The sequence below is a fragment of the Micromesistius poutassou genome (genome assembly GCF_964030765.1).
Source record: "Micromesistius poutassou genome assembly, chromosome: 20".
Taxonomy (NCBI): domain Eukaryota; kingdom Metazoa; phylum Chordata; class Actinopteri; order Gadiformes; family Gadidae; genus Micromesistius; species Micromesistius poutassou.
In genome coordinates, this window is record NC_140290.1 from 5,328,655 (window position 1) to 5,343,181 (window position 14,527).

Consider the following 14,527-nt stretch of genomic DNA (forward strand, 5'->3'; position numbering starts at 1 on the left):
TATACCACCATGCATTTTGCATTAGGCCAAAAACTTCAAGTTTGGTCTCATCTAACCAGAGCACCTTCCTCCAACCCTTGCCACAGTCCATGCGGGGGACAGTGTAGTCAGATGAGAGGTTTTGGGCCTGAATGCAAAATGCAATGTGTGGAGGAAAAACTAACACCACATCACCCTGAACACACCATCCCCACCATGAAACATGCTGGTGGCAGCATCATGCTGTGGGGATGCTTTTCTTTAGCAGGGACAGGGAAGCTGGTCACAGTTGATGGGAAGATGGATGGAGCCAAATACAGGTCAGAAAACCTGTTGGTCTGCAAAAGACTTGAGACTGGTGCAGAGGTTCACCTTTCAGCAGGACAACTACCCTAAACATACAGCCAGATCTACTATGGAATGGTTTAGACCAAAGCATAGTCATGTGTACGAATGGCCCAATCAAAGTCCAGACCTAAATACAATTGAAATTATCTGGAAAGACTTGAAAATTGCTGTTCAGAGACGCTCTCCTTCCAATCTGATGCTAAATCTGAAGCTCGAGCTATTTTGCAAAGAAGAATGGGCAAAAATGTCAGTCTCTAGATGTGCAAAGGTGGTAGAAACATACCCCAAAAGACTTGCAGCTGTCATTGCAGCAAAGGTGGTTCTACAAAGTATTGACTCAGGGGGGCTGAATACTTTTGCACGCCACACTTTTCAGTTTTTTATATAAAAAAAATTGAAAACCATGTTTCGTTTTCATTCCACTTCACAATTATGCACATCTTTTTGTTGGTTTATCACATGAAATCCCAATAAAATTAATTTACATGTGCGATTGTAACGTGACAAAATGTGGAAAAGTTCAAGGGGTATGAATACTTTTGCAAGGCACTGTACATCTCTCTTCAGTTCATCTCAATGGTATGTTCACAGTTCTGCTCTGAGTAATGTTCTTTGTCTGCACATCCACCCTCCCCCATCATCGGAAATAATATCATCGTGTGAATAATCTAGTAAGCTAATAGAACAGATCTGCACAGTGGGAGAAGGATATTAACAAAATGTGTTTATCACTAATGCAGTGTGGTTAGAGGTGGGACATGGAGATCAATATGTATCCATTGAAAGCTAGCGTTAGGTTTTCTGTCAAAAGCCCGTAGCGAGAGAGGGAGAGAGAGAGGTCGTGAGGGGGGAGAGAGGGGTTGTGAGAGAGAGAGAGGGAGAGAGAGAGAGAGAGAGAGAGAGAGAGAGAGAGAGAGAGAGAGAGAGAGAGAGAGAGAGAGAGAGAGAGAGGCTGTGAAAGAGATAAATGTGTCAGATACAATATATCATGTGTGCTGCAACAACTACCAAAGTGTTTATTTGACGTGAAAGAAGGAGAATGTAGACTTGGCTGCAGGCTTATAGAATACAATGCAGTCTAATGATACTGAAAGAATAATATTTGAATCACAGGCTTTTATGAGACCTTTCAAACTTTTTCATGGATTTTTCACATCAGATGTGTATATCTAAGAAGAACATTTAGATCTTATGAGTCAGCAATCAGCCGCACCGTATGGATATCAGAAGACCCCAAACGGGATCCCGACTCACAGGTTGGGGAACATGTCTTGAGTAGGCCTATCGTTCTTTGAATAAAATAATTGTAGGAGGAAAACCCATTTAATTATTTGAAGATGGCGATCTCCTTCCAGCAAAGGATTTGTTTGAAACACTGCATAAATATGCAGTGTTTAAAACAAAAAAATGTAAAAAGCCGAAGCCAGGCTAAAATGAAATGGCCAACAACCGGTAATCAAAAGCAACATGGAACGGAAAACATTACAAATAACAATTCTAAGCCAATATATATAATGTAGCCTATATCGAAAAATACAAAACAAATATGTTTATAACGTGGAGCCTGTCAATAGACCTCTGAAGAATAAGTCCCATTCTATGGGACTATTCTATGGGAAATTCAAAATTTCCCATAGACATTTGACCGAGGGAACCGGGAGCCTCGGAGGCGGGACTTATTCTTCAGAGTTATGGAACGTGCTCCATGATCAGCTGTTCGACGCTTGTGTGACGTCATTTCCGGACTCGATTGCCCCATCTCTTTCTACTTATAGCTTACAGGACGACGGGCAAACATGGACAAGGCGACGTGTCAATGTCAAAATACTGGCTGACAACACGTCCGCCCCCTTTCAACCAAATATAACCTGTCGTTCTGGCTGAGGTGAGCGGATGTGCATGTTATGGACCGTAACTCTGCGTGTTTGTGTTATCGATTTACCCCGGTTAGCCGAGTTGGCTAACAACTTTTGCTGTAGCAGTTCTAAGCTGTCAAGGTAGGATGCTTACTTCATGCCTGCTGACCTAGAGGTGTTATGTCTGATATTTGCTTAAGCGAGAAAGTCTCCTTAAAACGCCTTACATTGTCTGGTTGCAAACGTTTGCATATTAACGCAGGTTACGGGCAACGACACCTCTCTGTGTGCACACTTCCACGCTTAGTTGTAGTCTAGCGAACCTAAAATACCTGAAATTACCCTAGACATAGTGTCTTAATGTGTCTTAATAATTTGTTTTTGTCTTTTACTTCGCATGTTCCTCTATCCACCAGGCTTGTCGTCGCGGTCTCCCCTCACTGGTGACATTTTTTGGGGGGGCTCCATTGGGTAGACGTCCGTCTGGGACGGTGGGACACGGTTTATTTTTGGTCCTCTTCGCACAGGAGGGAAACAGGCCAACAGGACCATGATATGGATACTTCAGATTCATATTTAATCTGAAGACACATGGTTTTGCGGAATGGATCCAGGTGTTGTAGACATCCCGGTGATTCTTGTCATCAAGGCACCGAACCAGAAGTACACCGACCAGAGAATTAATTGTTTCGAGAACTGGACAGTGGAGAAGCTGAAAGCCCACCTCTCTGATGTTTACCCCAGTAAACCTGTGAGTATCTATTGTCCGATCTTCAGTTTTTGTTTACATGAGACCATGGGACCTTTAGCCTTTTGCCTCCAGAGTATTAGTTAGTTATATTACGTTGCTCTGTGAAGAAGTGGAAAGGACTGTATCTGCATGTTTTACAGATTAGCGTATGGCAACATATTTACAGATTCTCATTACAATTTCAAAAAATGTGGTCATTTATACATGGTCGAATTTAATATTCTGTTGGGGCTGTTGGACATGTGTGAGTGATAGTATGGTGTTTGCCATGGGTCAAGTGTCAGCTTGACTTCTTCAGGAAATCTATACAAGAGGCCTTGTATACCCAAAGTCCCTTGACCACTGCATTACCTTTACCGACCTTTAATCGTTAATAATCGATAATTAAACATTGGTGACATGGAGCACAGACAAGCTTTAAGGAATTACAGTATGTCCTCCCATGTTACAATTTGCTGATTAGCTTAAATGCATCAGCCAAGAAATGATTGGCTTCCTCCAGTGCCCTGGCCCATGAAAAGCCAGGTACTTTAGGATATAATTAAGCATTCTCTACAGCTGACCCTGCTTTGTTTTTTTGTTACCAAACTGGGACTGTTATGACAGCTTTTCTGAATAGCAAGGAGAGGTGCTGTAAATGTAAAGTGTCCCAGTCATCCTTTTGTAGCCTTTTGTATGCCACTCTGCCATGTTTCTTCTCTAGATTTTCTTTTTTCTAAAGCAATGGCGCCCAGCATGGCTCACATGAAACATTGTAGCTTTTATGATCAAACATCCTTTTATTTATATATATATACAGTATATATCTCATAACCCAACCATCCCCCATTCACAATACCCCTTTAACTTGAAGGAAAAACTACAAATAAATAAAAGCTGAAACAATGGGGAAATGGAAATGCTCCTTGTCAAGGGAAATGCAGCAGTTAAGCCACGATTTTATCCAAACTTCTTTTTAGAAAGGCTACAATTACAAAAGGAGCCTGCTGAAGTTAGTATTTATAGACATTTGAAGACATTAATATGCAAGTTTCATCTGAATTGCTGGTTTGGTTATTGTTGTTTTTTATTGTATCGTTCTGTGATATTTTATTAGATGTCAAAAGATCAAAGGCTGGTGTATTCTGGGAAGCTCCTTTTGGATCACTTTACCTTGAAAGATGTCCTGAGAACGGTAGGTCCTCCTTGTCTTTTCCCCATTTCCTTGGAGAAGCCTATTAGAAAGATGAAACATTTCATGTTTTTCCACTCAAGCAGCTACTTAACGACTTAGTGTTGCATTTATATTTGTATATTTTTATTTAGAAAAACGAAAGGTTAGTTGACAAATTAAACTGGGATTTCTAAACCGGGATATCTCTCTGACGGGGAGTAAAAGTATAAGCAATTGAATTCCCGACATTCCATATTGATTTCTAAACAAAAATAAGTGCTGTGATTACAACTTGGTTATACAAGCAATGTACGAGTGCCAATCAATCCCCCCCCCCCCTCTGTTTGCATCATGCGTTATGCAATACGTTGACCCTCCTATGCTAACAACGCGGGGTCTGTGTCTTCCACAGCAGGACGAGTACCACATGCTCCATCTGGTGTGTGCGTCCCGCACACCACCGCCCTCCCCGAAGGCCCACGGCAGCAGTAATAAGGCCCCGCCGGGCCCCACCACTGGCCCCACGGTGCGCTTGCCACTAATTGCTCATCGGTTGCCTTTCATGTCATCATCATTATCAGCGTTTTCATTAGCAGCACCACAGCGGGGGGGAAGGCAATTTAAGCTTATTTTCATGGTTAATTATTATTTTGATTGATTATTTAGTCCATCAAATGTTATAAATAGCAAATGCCATCCCAAATTACCAGAGCTCATAGTAATGTCTTTAATGTGCTTGCTTTATCTTACTCTCATCATCAAGCACCCAAGAAAAACAAAACTTTTTTTTATAATGATCGATGGACCCAATATTGCCATTTCACTAGAACATTAGGACATAACGTTTTTTATACTTGATACATCAATGAAACGATAAATCTAGTATCAAAATTAGATTCTACCCATTTATTGTCGATCAACCTACCCTTACATCAATTCATCGTTGCAGCCTAATACCACACCATACTCTACATACCACACCATACTACTACATTTTCTGGTTAATTTTTCACATTTGGTGTGCCTGTTATATAGTTTTTGTTTTGTGTACAAAAAAAAACCACATGGCTGAAACCCGACCCGCCCCCCTTCCCTTTTTTTCGTGTCTCAGAGTTTTGCAAACCCGTCCACGTCTCAGAGCGGCCAACCGCAGAGCAACGATGGGGTCCAGCATCGAATGCACGGCCATTACTACCCCATGCATCCAGCCTTCATGCATAGGTAAACTTTCTTAAGTACACTAAGCCCAAGACTCATGATCCATTATGGGATTAAAGGATTGTTTGTTTCTGTGCTTTGTTTAAACTTAAACTCTGTTTGGCAGCTTACCATGGAACCAGTATTCGCCACAGCCAGTTCCTCCAACCAACCCAACAGAAAGTCCCACGTACAATACCATGACCCTTATGTGGTGGCAGCAGCAATACTTCCGTCAGTACTACATGCACTAGTAAGTACATTCTGTCTTTAAATCAGAATCATACTCATTAGCACCCCGTAGAGGTATAATGGTTGTACGACTAGTGAGCAGGGCTCAAGACTAACATTTTATAACACTGGTGGCACTTGTGCCACTAACCTTTTTGAGTTGGCACTCCTTTTTTCGATATATTGCCATGTCCTTTCTCACGTACCATCCATCCTGTGTACATTCATTTTCATAGATTCAGTAACTTTAAATGCATTGTAAAATGTTTCTACTGCATAGGTTGTCCTTTTTTTTATTTTCTACTGCCCACGCCTTGACATCTTCCCTCATGAACTAACTGTTGGCGCTCCTCTGCCTATATCAAAAAGCGATGCCTACTAATGATAACAGGCTGATCATTTCCGGTGAAGATATATATTTTTCTTTTCTGGTGTTCCCTTATCTTCAATAGTGCATTTGTTTGCATGCTCTTGAATAGTGCTAGTGCTGAGGTGCAATTTCATTGAAACTTGGCATGTACAATGTACAAACCACTTTTTTCATTTTATTTATTCCAGCACTGCTCAATACCTTGGCACACAGCATCGTTCATTAGCATTCTATATATTAAACACAGAACAAGACCTGAAATCAAAGCTGCCCTACTAGCCGCTTTAAATCAACGCTTTGCTGTAACTGAGTCAGACTCGAACAAAGAGTAGATCTGAAGGGACTTACTTCCTACAAATATCTTCTGTGATATTGCAGTTTTGCTTTATGAAATGTTGCTCCATAAAACCAATCAATTAGACGCATCAAAGATATTTCTTTATACGTAGAACCCTATAATATAATTATAGGGTTCCCATAACCTCATGTCTGTCCCTACGCGGTGCGTCAGAACTTGAAGTATGTTCCTAACTTTCCCTGGGTGAGTGCAGTCTTGCCTATCTAGGGGGTTAGATGCGAGGTACTCACCGCAGGTCCACAGCCACTGAGTCTTCAACAAAAACCGTGCATCCTCTGTTTTAATCCTGCAAACTCAGTCTTACCTCCAGAGACTCTCAACTCAGTCTCACCCCTGCAGCCTCACCTGTTGCTATGCTTAGCGCTAATGAGTAGCTCAACACCGGCCCCTCTGTGTGGTGTCAGTACTGACCCTTACCATAAGCACCCGAAAACTAACCCTGTTCCTAATATCGTAACAATGACCTTTGAAATTGAACTCCACTCCCTCTTTGCCCTCACAGTCAGGCGTGGAACGCTTCAGCGCAGCAGCACTGGCGGGACCAGCCCGCCGCGTGGCCAATGGACGCCTCCCAGCCCCCTCTGGAGTATCGCCACGGCAACAACAACAACAACAACGTGGAGGGGGCCCAGGCGGCCGCTCGCCCGGCAGACGCCCCCAACGAGGAGGAGGAGAACCGCGACTGGCTGGACTGGGTGTACACCATGTCGCGCACAGCCATCCTGATCAGCATCGTGTACTTCTACTCATCCTTCAGCCGCTTCGTCCTGGTGATGGGCGCCATCCTGGTCCTCAACCTGTGAGTCTTCTCCCCTCCGCCCCCGCTCCAGCACGTCAGATCACCCGTTGTTTAGTTGTCCCTTTAGTCTTTCTCAACCGTTCCAATACTTAAAGGTAGGCCGCTAGGCAATTTGGAAAACTTGGCTCGTTTTTTGAAGTTATCCAAATTCCTACCCCTCTGCCGTCAGGCCACACATCACAGCCACTCCCCAAAAAACGTGAATATCTCGCTAGTCTTAGCAATAGTTTTGCCTAGCCTTGTGGAAGACTCCGGTTATGCTCAATGAGTGCACGCCATGCAGAGTGCAGGCAGGGAGCCGGGTAGGTAGGCAGACGGGTAAACCAGGCTAATAGATATTTTTTAATTAATATGCCCTCCTAAGCATATCCAAACCCCCAAACTTGTTTAATTTGGTGATTAAATGTATGTGAACATTACATCTCCCTTGCACTTTTTAAAGTTAATTCAACCGCGTGCGCGTGTTCTTCGATGTGTTGCTTCTCCCCATCCAGGCACCAGGCCGGCTGGTTCCCATTCAACCTGGAGAACGACGCCCAGGCGGGGGCAGACGGGGCCCCGCCGGAGGACAACGCAGAGGAGGAGCCGAACAATGCAGACCCCCAGGTGGCCTCCCCACCACACCCACAAGGGCTTACATTTGCCAGGGAGGGGAATGCATCCTCACATATGTATATTTAAGTCAATATTTGCAGGAATACAATCACAACTAGTTTGTTGGCTTAAATTATCCCCAATCTTTGTGTGTGCTGTCACTAGAGGGCAGATATGGAAGTGGCTTACACTGGCCAATTAACATAACACCTGGTGGTTAGAAAAGGCGTCCTTTTAAGATTTGACTTTGATTTTAAATGCAAGATGCGTTTCGCTTTAGTCTATCAAAGTGCTTAACCTAGACAACCATGTCCATCTTGTTTAGGAGGGAGCGATGGATGATATGCTGGACGACGACGATGATGACCCTGACGAGGATAATGGTGCTGGTGCCGATGAGAACGGTGTCGGCGCTGATGATAATACTGGGGTTGGTGGTGATGAGGATAATGATGATGGTGGTGGTGGCGCCGGCGCGGAGGGAGCGGAGGACACAGATGCTGCCCCCCAGGCCAACTTTCTGTCCTCCACCTGGTCGTTCATCGTAACATTCTTCATGTCGCTCATCCCAGAGGGCCCGCAGAACGCTGCGAACTGACGGGCATCTCAACACAGCCAAATGGGACAGGCCAACCTCATCCAGTATTTTCCACTGAACTGTGGCCAAGTCCCTTATTCAAACCACCCTGAAACTCAACACAAAGTTCTACGCATATGATTCATGCGACTGTGCTACAGAAAAGCGACGACACCTGTTCAAGTGTCGGAAACACTTTTTTTTTTTTACTTTTAGGAGTGTCAGTTGCCTGTTGGTGTTGTAAAGTTGTGTTCTTTTAAATTCATGTAATAACAGGAACATTGCCTTTGTCGTATTGTCTCTTGGCCATAGAAGTTTTGTCACACAAACTGTAGATATTGTCTTTGTATGGTATACGATATTTGTAGTTTTATTATAATTATCAGCATTGTCCACATCGTAAACAGACAGTAGACAGTCTGTCAAAAAGAGGCACAGTCCCAAGTTATACGACTCGACTCTATGCAATTACAGAATTGTGTAATAAAATGCTACCATCCCTGTAAGATTTCAGGGATGGATGAGATGTGCTTTAGTTTTGATGAATAGTTCCTGTTTTAACGTGGAAGACTTTTTCCCTGTACTTATCTTTTATGAAATGTAGGCCTTTGTATTTTGTTCTTAAAAAAAGTGCAGTGGCATTTAATATAATTGTAAGTTAAAAGTAATGACTTCAATATAATGCTACTCCACAGCTTGTTGACTAAACATCCAACCAAATGTTCTTAAAAAGAAAATGAATATCCTCGACACAATGGCTCGGTGTAATCTTCCATCACCCAAATGGTCACTGGGTTATATTCAACACAACTCTGCCACATTGATAATCACTGCATATGTCACCCCTTCATCCATTTTCAATAAATGAATCGAGGCCCCCACGTTACAACGGCTTCATTTGATTGCGTTGACAAGTTTGCGGAGTGCCCCTCAGACATAAATGTTGCACCATCTGCACGCTAAGGTCATGTCTTTAACTCTCCCTGACAATCATGCACACAGTCTAGCGAATCAGACGTTTGACAGATGGGCAGAGGGCTTATGGTGAGCACCTTTTGCCTGGAAAGAGTTTATTTTGCAGGTCTGTCGCTCATATTTTAGAATGCTGTTGGCAGAGTTCCCGTTCAAGTCTGTCTCAGCCGCAAGTCACATGGCTTGATCATCGTGATGGCGCCTCACATTGCCCGCCACTACTTCGGACGCATACAAATTGATAGTAATGTTTGTCATTGTTTGGTATTAAATAATGACATGTCATTATGGGGGAGACATTTGAATCTGCCACAGCGTTTCTAATGCGAGACATTAGGATTTTACATTACTAGAACTCTAAAAAAACAAAAAAACACTATAGTATTTGGCAAAGGTTACACCTGTGTGCAGTCTTGTATTCAACCAGGTTCACATTAAACAGAATCCACATATTTAAAGAGTTTTTTTTATTGCTTTCTATTACAAAAAATAATGTTTGTTTAAAGTCATAATTACAGTAGAAGTACAAGGTGATCTGGTGTATCAATGGTATGTCCAAACAGTTATTGTTTTAACCAGAATGTGTTGAATGTCAAGTGCCTAAGAGATTCTTCACTTTCTTCCTCTTCCACTTTTTCATTTGTGGAGTAGGTTTTGAAAGTTAATTGAAATGTAGATTTTGACCTTATGCGTCAGTCAATTGTAACATTAGAGAGAAAAAATATATTTCTGTATATATTTATAGTATTTTTCGATCAAGGTAATCACTGCCAGGTCATGTTGAACAATTGTTGAATCTACCTACTGTGTTTGTGTGTCGGGTAGGTGTTGAATATCGTTCACATGAAAACACTTAATTCTAACTTTCTGTTTCAGCGAGATCATTATTCATTTTAGAAAAGGGTACAATCGTTTGTTGACATTCACAAAAGTTCATACACCAGTACCTCTACAATTGATTTGAAAGCATTTAGTTGGAACAAAACCACAACGGCTATGACACTATAATACACGGTATTCTCTTTTTTCAGATATATTATTAAAACAGGAGACGAGACCAGCAGCGAATCAGGGCCGCTGTGTGCCCCCGGCTCAGACTTAGTTTACATCAAACACCTGACGTGAGCGTTGACATATAAGCCACAGTACAGATCAACTAAGGAAAACGGCCTGGCTGTTCTTTGGCAGTGTGTGGGCCACCGTGTACCAATGAGTTTTGTTAACACTTGAAATGTCGAGACTTGCACATGAAAAGCTTTGACAAAAGGCACATAAGCGTTTTGCCCATACGGATAAGAGAGTACAGACACAATAGACACAAGATCAATACCCACTGCTGGCCGTTGGATAATGATCCATACATTTTATGGGATTGAAAACTTATTGCTAAAACAGGACTGCGCTGAGCCAAATGAGAACTACTTTCTCTCAGACAGCAAATGTTTTTATCTTTCAAGATTACTGTGGAAAGTTTTTTTTGTGCATTAAATTAAAGTTGTAATACTGGTTTTACCAAGGTATCTTTACAACACGTATTACACAAAGAGTATCGACATGGAAAACACAGTTCAGGTGACCTACTTCTTAATATACTCTCCTGCACCTCAATATTGTAGAAACTATATTCATTAAAATGGTTGTGTTTCCAGCCCTGCAAGAAGTATACTGACAAAATAAGAGACATTGGAGCAATCTCAGCGTACACTTTCAACAGATACATTTAAACACAAACTATCGGGTGACAAAACTAAAACCTACTGGCATATGCATCTAAAGTGCTTGCTGTACAGTACAATTAAGAGATATGGCCTCTGAAATGGTTTTAATATGTTACAAGTTATGCATCGTTGGACCAACTAGTGAGCAGCAATACCAACACTGAGGTCAGAAAAGACCTTAAACATAAAGGAGTAGTTTGAATACTCTGGAAATATCTAGGGTAAGAGTCCTGGCATCAATGGACCTTGTTCCTCTGACTCAGACACCGGACCGGGCTTACTAACGACACAGAGAGAGGCTGTGGGAGAGTGTTGGCACTGACGGGACCCCTGAAATGCTTTTGAATCAAAATACGTTTTAAAGCTGGTGCCATTTATCGATTGACTTATTGATGTGAACATACAAGATACAAACAAGAATGAAGCAACTCAACAAAGAAAACAACATCATTACCACAGCGTCACAAACAGTTGGGGACGATTTTAGATCAGAAGCGAAACCAGTGCAGTTGAAATGAGACGGCTAAAGGCTAACGGAGAATAAAAAACGATTCAAATAATAAACCGCTATTAAGAACTTAAAAATGGCCACCTTCCTTTGGTGTGTGTGTGTGTGTGTGTGTGTGTGTGTGTGTGTGTGTGTGTGTGTGTGTGTGTGTGTGTGTGTGTGTGTGTGTGTGATTCTACAATGTATATCAATCTGTGTGTGTATGTTTTCTTTTTTTGTGTTCCTTTACATTTAAAACATTCCAAATCTTTGGGCACATTCATGGGCAGTAGCCGCAGAGGTACATCTGTGTTCCCCGGTCAATGTGCACCCTTTCCTTCATGCACAGTCAACCAGGCGTGCACGTGAGAGCACCCCTCTCTTCCCCCACCTGACAAGATAAGGGTTAGGGGGGGTCACACATGGGGGGTGATATTTGAGGAGTGGCAGTATTGGGGGGGGAGAGAGATTTGAGGAAAGGGAGTATTGAGGTGTGGGGGGGGTCCTGCTCCCCTTCGTCACAAGAAGGTCTCGGACGACGAGGTTTCCCCGGGCGAAAGAGGTTCGTCTGGGTTGACTTCCACTCTAACCAATGCCACCTTCTCCTGGCTGAAAGAGAAAGAGAGAGTGAGTCAGAGAGAAAGAGAGAGAGCGATAGAGAGAGACTCCAGGCATTGTATTTGAAGAACACTCCTACTCGCTGGGATGCCTTGCATAGAGTGTGATGCAGTTACACACACAAGAGTTGCAGGCCATGGGCAAGACTATAAAAAGGACACAAGGCTTTTTTCTCACATCAGTAAAAGCCAAATCGATTTGTTTGCTGTGGGTGACTATAATTGATTAGTAATACAATGACAGATTCTTTTTGAACGATTAGAAATAAAGCAAATCACGTCAGTTTCTTACTCATGCAGATTCCAAATACCAGATGGCTAAATTGCAATCATGAGAACTCGTAACCTGAGTTGGATATTGTGCCAATCAGGGTGGCAATGGTGAGGGTTGTCATAGCTACCTTTCGCTACGATGCACATGTTGGGTACATGAGTTTGCGCCCACGTTCACCGCTTTCCACGCACCGCTTTTGTCCATCTCATCAGAGATATTAACAACAGAGGGGTCGCAATCAGAGCTACATGCCCGAATGCAAGACACACACACACACACACACACACACACACACACAAAGACACACACACAGAGGAGGTACAACAAACGGCAGATGGGTGAGAGGGGTTAGTACAGGACGGTTAACACAAGCAGACACAGACGTGCGTGTAAACCAGTGGATTAACCAGTCAAGGGACAGAACACAACACAGGAGAGGCTGGTTGTCTTTGTCCTCGTCACCCGACACTAATCCACAACACACAAACACTGTGTCATTCTGTTCCCTGCTGACATTTGGAATGAGTCATGAAACTACTGTTCGTTAGTCATGGTAAGATTCATTCGGAGAATAAAAATGTAAAAACAGCCCTTTGTTTTAATTTCTACGCGGGCATGATAAAAATGTGACACACTTTTATCAACGACCATTTCCCCGTCGAGTAGCAGACTGCCATCACACAACACAATGCACCGTGGGGTGCACGTGTGTGTGTGTGTGGGTGCTTTTCAACCAAAATGGTCGAGGGTTGTGGCCATGCGCACACCGTCACTGACAAACTGTTACACTTCACTATGTTTGTTTAACTACTGGGTAACGTGGGTCAGATGGTTTGCATCAGACACCCACCCCTGGAGCATCTTCTTCCATGGTGTGGGTCACTAGTCCTATTCTGTACGATCTGTTCAGGACAAACACAACAGAGAACTGACCGCCGGCCCACGCCACAGCCGACACACACACCATGACGAGACATCATGCATTGACACAAACTATAGGAATTTTGGTTTCCGATTGGTCCAACTTGGTGCCACATGATGTCATCACCTGGTACCAATTCAGGCCAATTCTTAACCAGAATTTTGTCTTTGCCCAGAGAGGGTGCGGCCCCTGTAGTGTCATTTCTAATGTTTGGTTATTCTTAGAGTGCACCGTTTTAGTACTGCATACAATCGACTGTAAAATCACATGGATCTGGTGTCCAGGACCTCAGCCATTGGTTTAGAGACAAATGTTATGAAACCGTAGATTTTGCATTACGGTCTCAGAGAGTTCTGCAACTAACAGCCCAAACTATACATTTTTGGCATATTGTGGGCAGGAATTGATGTCCTCATTGGCGTAGTCTATGACCAAAAGTCATTCATAATTCATCCTTAACAACTTGACCCTCTGACAATAGATAATATAGAGATGAAGTAGCCACTTGGATACTAACCGAAGGAAGAAAACATATTTGCATTGCATTACAAGACTGAAATCCCATTTTTCTCATTGACTTAGAATGATGGTTGGTCTTTGCAACCAACCCCCATGTTAGTCACTTCCGCCAGGGCTTCACAAAGAGGTGGTCATGGTCATGATCTTGGATTCAATATTTGACTGATTTGGAAGTTAACTGTAAAATTCCTCATTACAGTATTCTTAAGAAAATACATGTAGGTACAACAGATGCAGGCACAACAAGATGTATAACAATTCGCTATTGCCTTCAGCCTATCAGAGGCTTGGGATGCCACTCACCTTCCCGACAGTGTTTTCACAGGAACACTGAGGTGATTAGCGTCTCCGTAACATATCTTCAACCCCGTGTCCACGTCCTCCTGCAGCCTGGCCTCTGCTTCCTGTCAGACAATAACAATACATCCAATCAATCACAGGCAGCCGGTGTATGTCCCTCATGTGGAAAACATTGGCTCACAATGGATCCCGTCAACAAAAGAACATGGAGAGCTATTGACTTTCTCTTCTAGAAGACATTGTCTGTCTGTCTGTTCAAAGAATAAGTACTTTTACTATTATTGGATTATTAAAAAAAAAAAGAAGGTACAATATAACATTTAAAATGGGTACTATGAATAATACATATAACGTTAGTGGAAACCTTTAGTCTCTAGCTCTAAATGATGCTTTCCTTCACTTGATACGAAGCTCAGTTAACCATCTCCCCAGGGGAAGGGACATCAAATGCGTTGTTCTCCAGAAACGACAGTAAAATACATTGTGAATTAGGAGTACACCATCA

General features: G+C 42.7%; 2 protein-coding genes across 6 annotated transcripts in view; one reads left to right on the forward strand and one right to left on the reverse strand.

Moving 5' to 3' along the window:
* Positions 1-2,118: 2,118 nt before the first annotated feature.
* LOC311364883 (homocysteine-responsive endoplasmic reticulum-resident ubiquitin-like domain member 2 protein) lies at positions 2,119-9,222 on the forward strand. 3 transcript variants are annotated; one of them, XM_084484380.1, is made up of 9 exons: positions 2,119-2,212; positions 2,600-2,934; positions 4,031-4,108; positions 4,500-4,613; positions 5,199-5,308; positions 5,412-5,537; positions 6,746-7,042; positions 7,537-7,648; positions 7,962-9,140. In XM_084484380.1, exons 2-9 carry the CDS (start codon positions 2,788-2,790, stop codon positions 8,232-8,234), a joined length of 1,257 nt encoding a protein of 418 aa, XP_084340506.1. In that variant the 5' UTR covers positions 2,119-2,212; positions 2,600-2,787; the 3' UTR covers positions 8,235-9,140. The 3 variants fall into 3 exon arrangements, with proteins under 3 accessions (XP_084340506.1, XP_084340507.1, XP_084340505.1); XM_084484381.1 differs by having other exon boundaries at positions 2,191-2,324; positions 4,503-4,613; positions 7,962-9,222; XM_084484379.1 differs by having other exon boundaries at positions 2,191-2,324.
* Positions 9,223-9,385: 163 nt separating this feature from the next.
* Positions 9,386-14,527, reverse strand: part of LOC311364882 (sodium bicarbonate cotransporter 3-like) — a 47,978-nt gene continuing 42,836 nt past the window's right edge. Inside the window, exons 23-25 of one of the 3 annotated variants that reach the window (XM_084484377.1) lie at positions 14,026-14,126; positions 13,132-13,183; positions 9,386-11,999 (exon numbers count right to left, since the gene is read on the reverse strand). In XM_084484377.1, coding sequence (XP_084340503.1) covers positions 11,976-11,999; positions 13,132-13,183; positions 14,026-14,126 — 177 coding nt within the window. In that variant the 3' untranslated portion in view covers positions 9,386-11,975. Of the gene's footprint in view, positions 12,000-12,408; positions 12,526-13,131; positions 13,184-14,025; positions 14,127-14,527 lie in introns of all 3 variants that reach the window. The other 2 variants (XM_084484378.1, XM_084484376.1) reach the window with 2 other exon arrangements.

What these genes read in the sequence shown, in the direction of transcription:
- LOC311364883 (XM_084484380.1), top strand. Translation starts at nt 2,788, where the DNA reads ATGGATCCAGGTGTTGTAGACATCCCGGTGATTCTTGTCATCAAGGCA. An exon ending in CGTCAGTACTACATGCACTA is followed by an intron (nt 5,538 to 6,745) that starts GTAAGTACATTC and finishes TTGCCCTCACAG; the next exon opens with TCAGGCGTGGAACGCTTCAG. An exon ending in GCCATCCTGGTCCTCAACCT is followed by an intron (nt 7,043 to 7,536) that starts GTGAGTCTTCTC and finishes CTCCCCATCCAG; the next exon opens with GCACCAGGCCGGCTGGTTCC.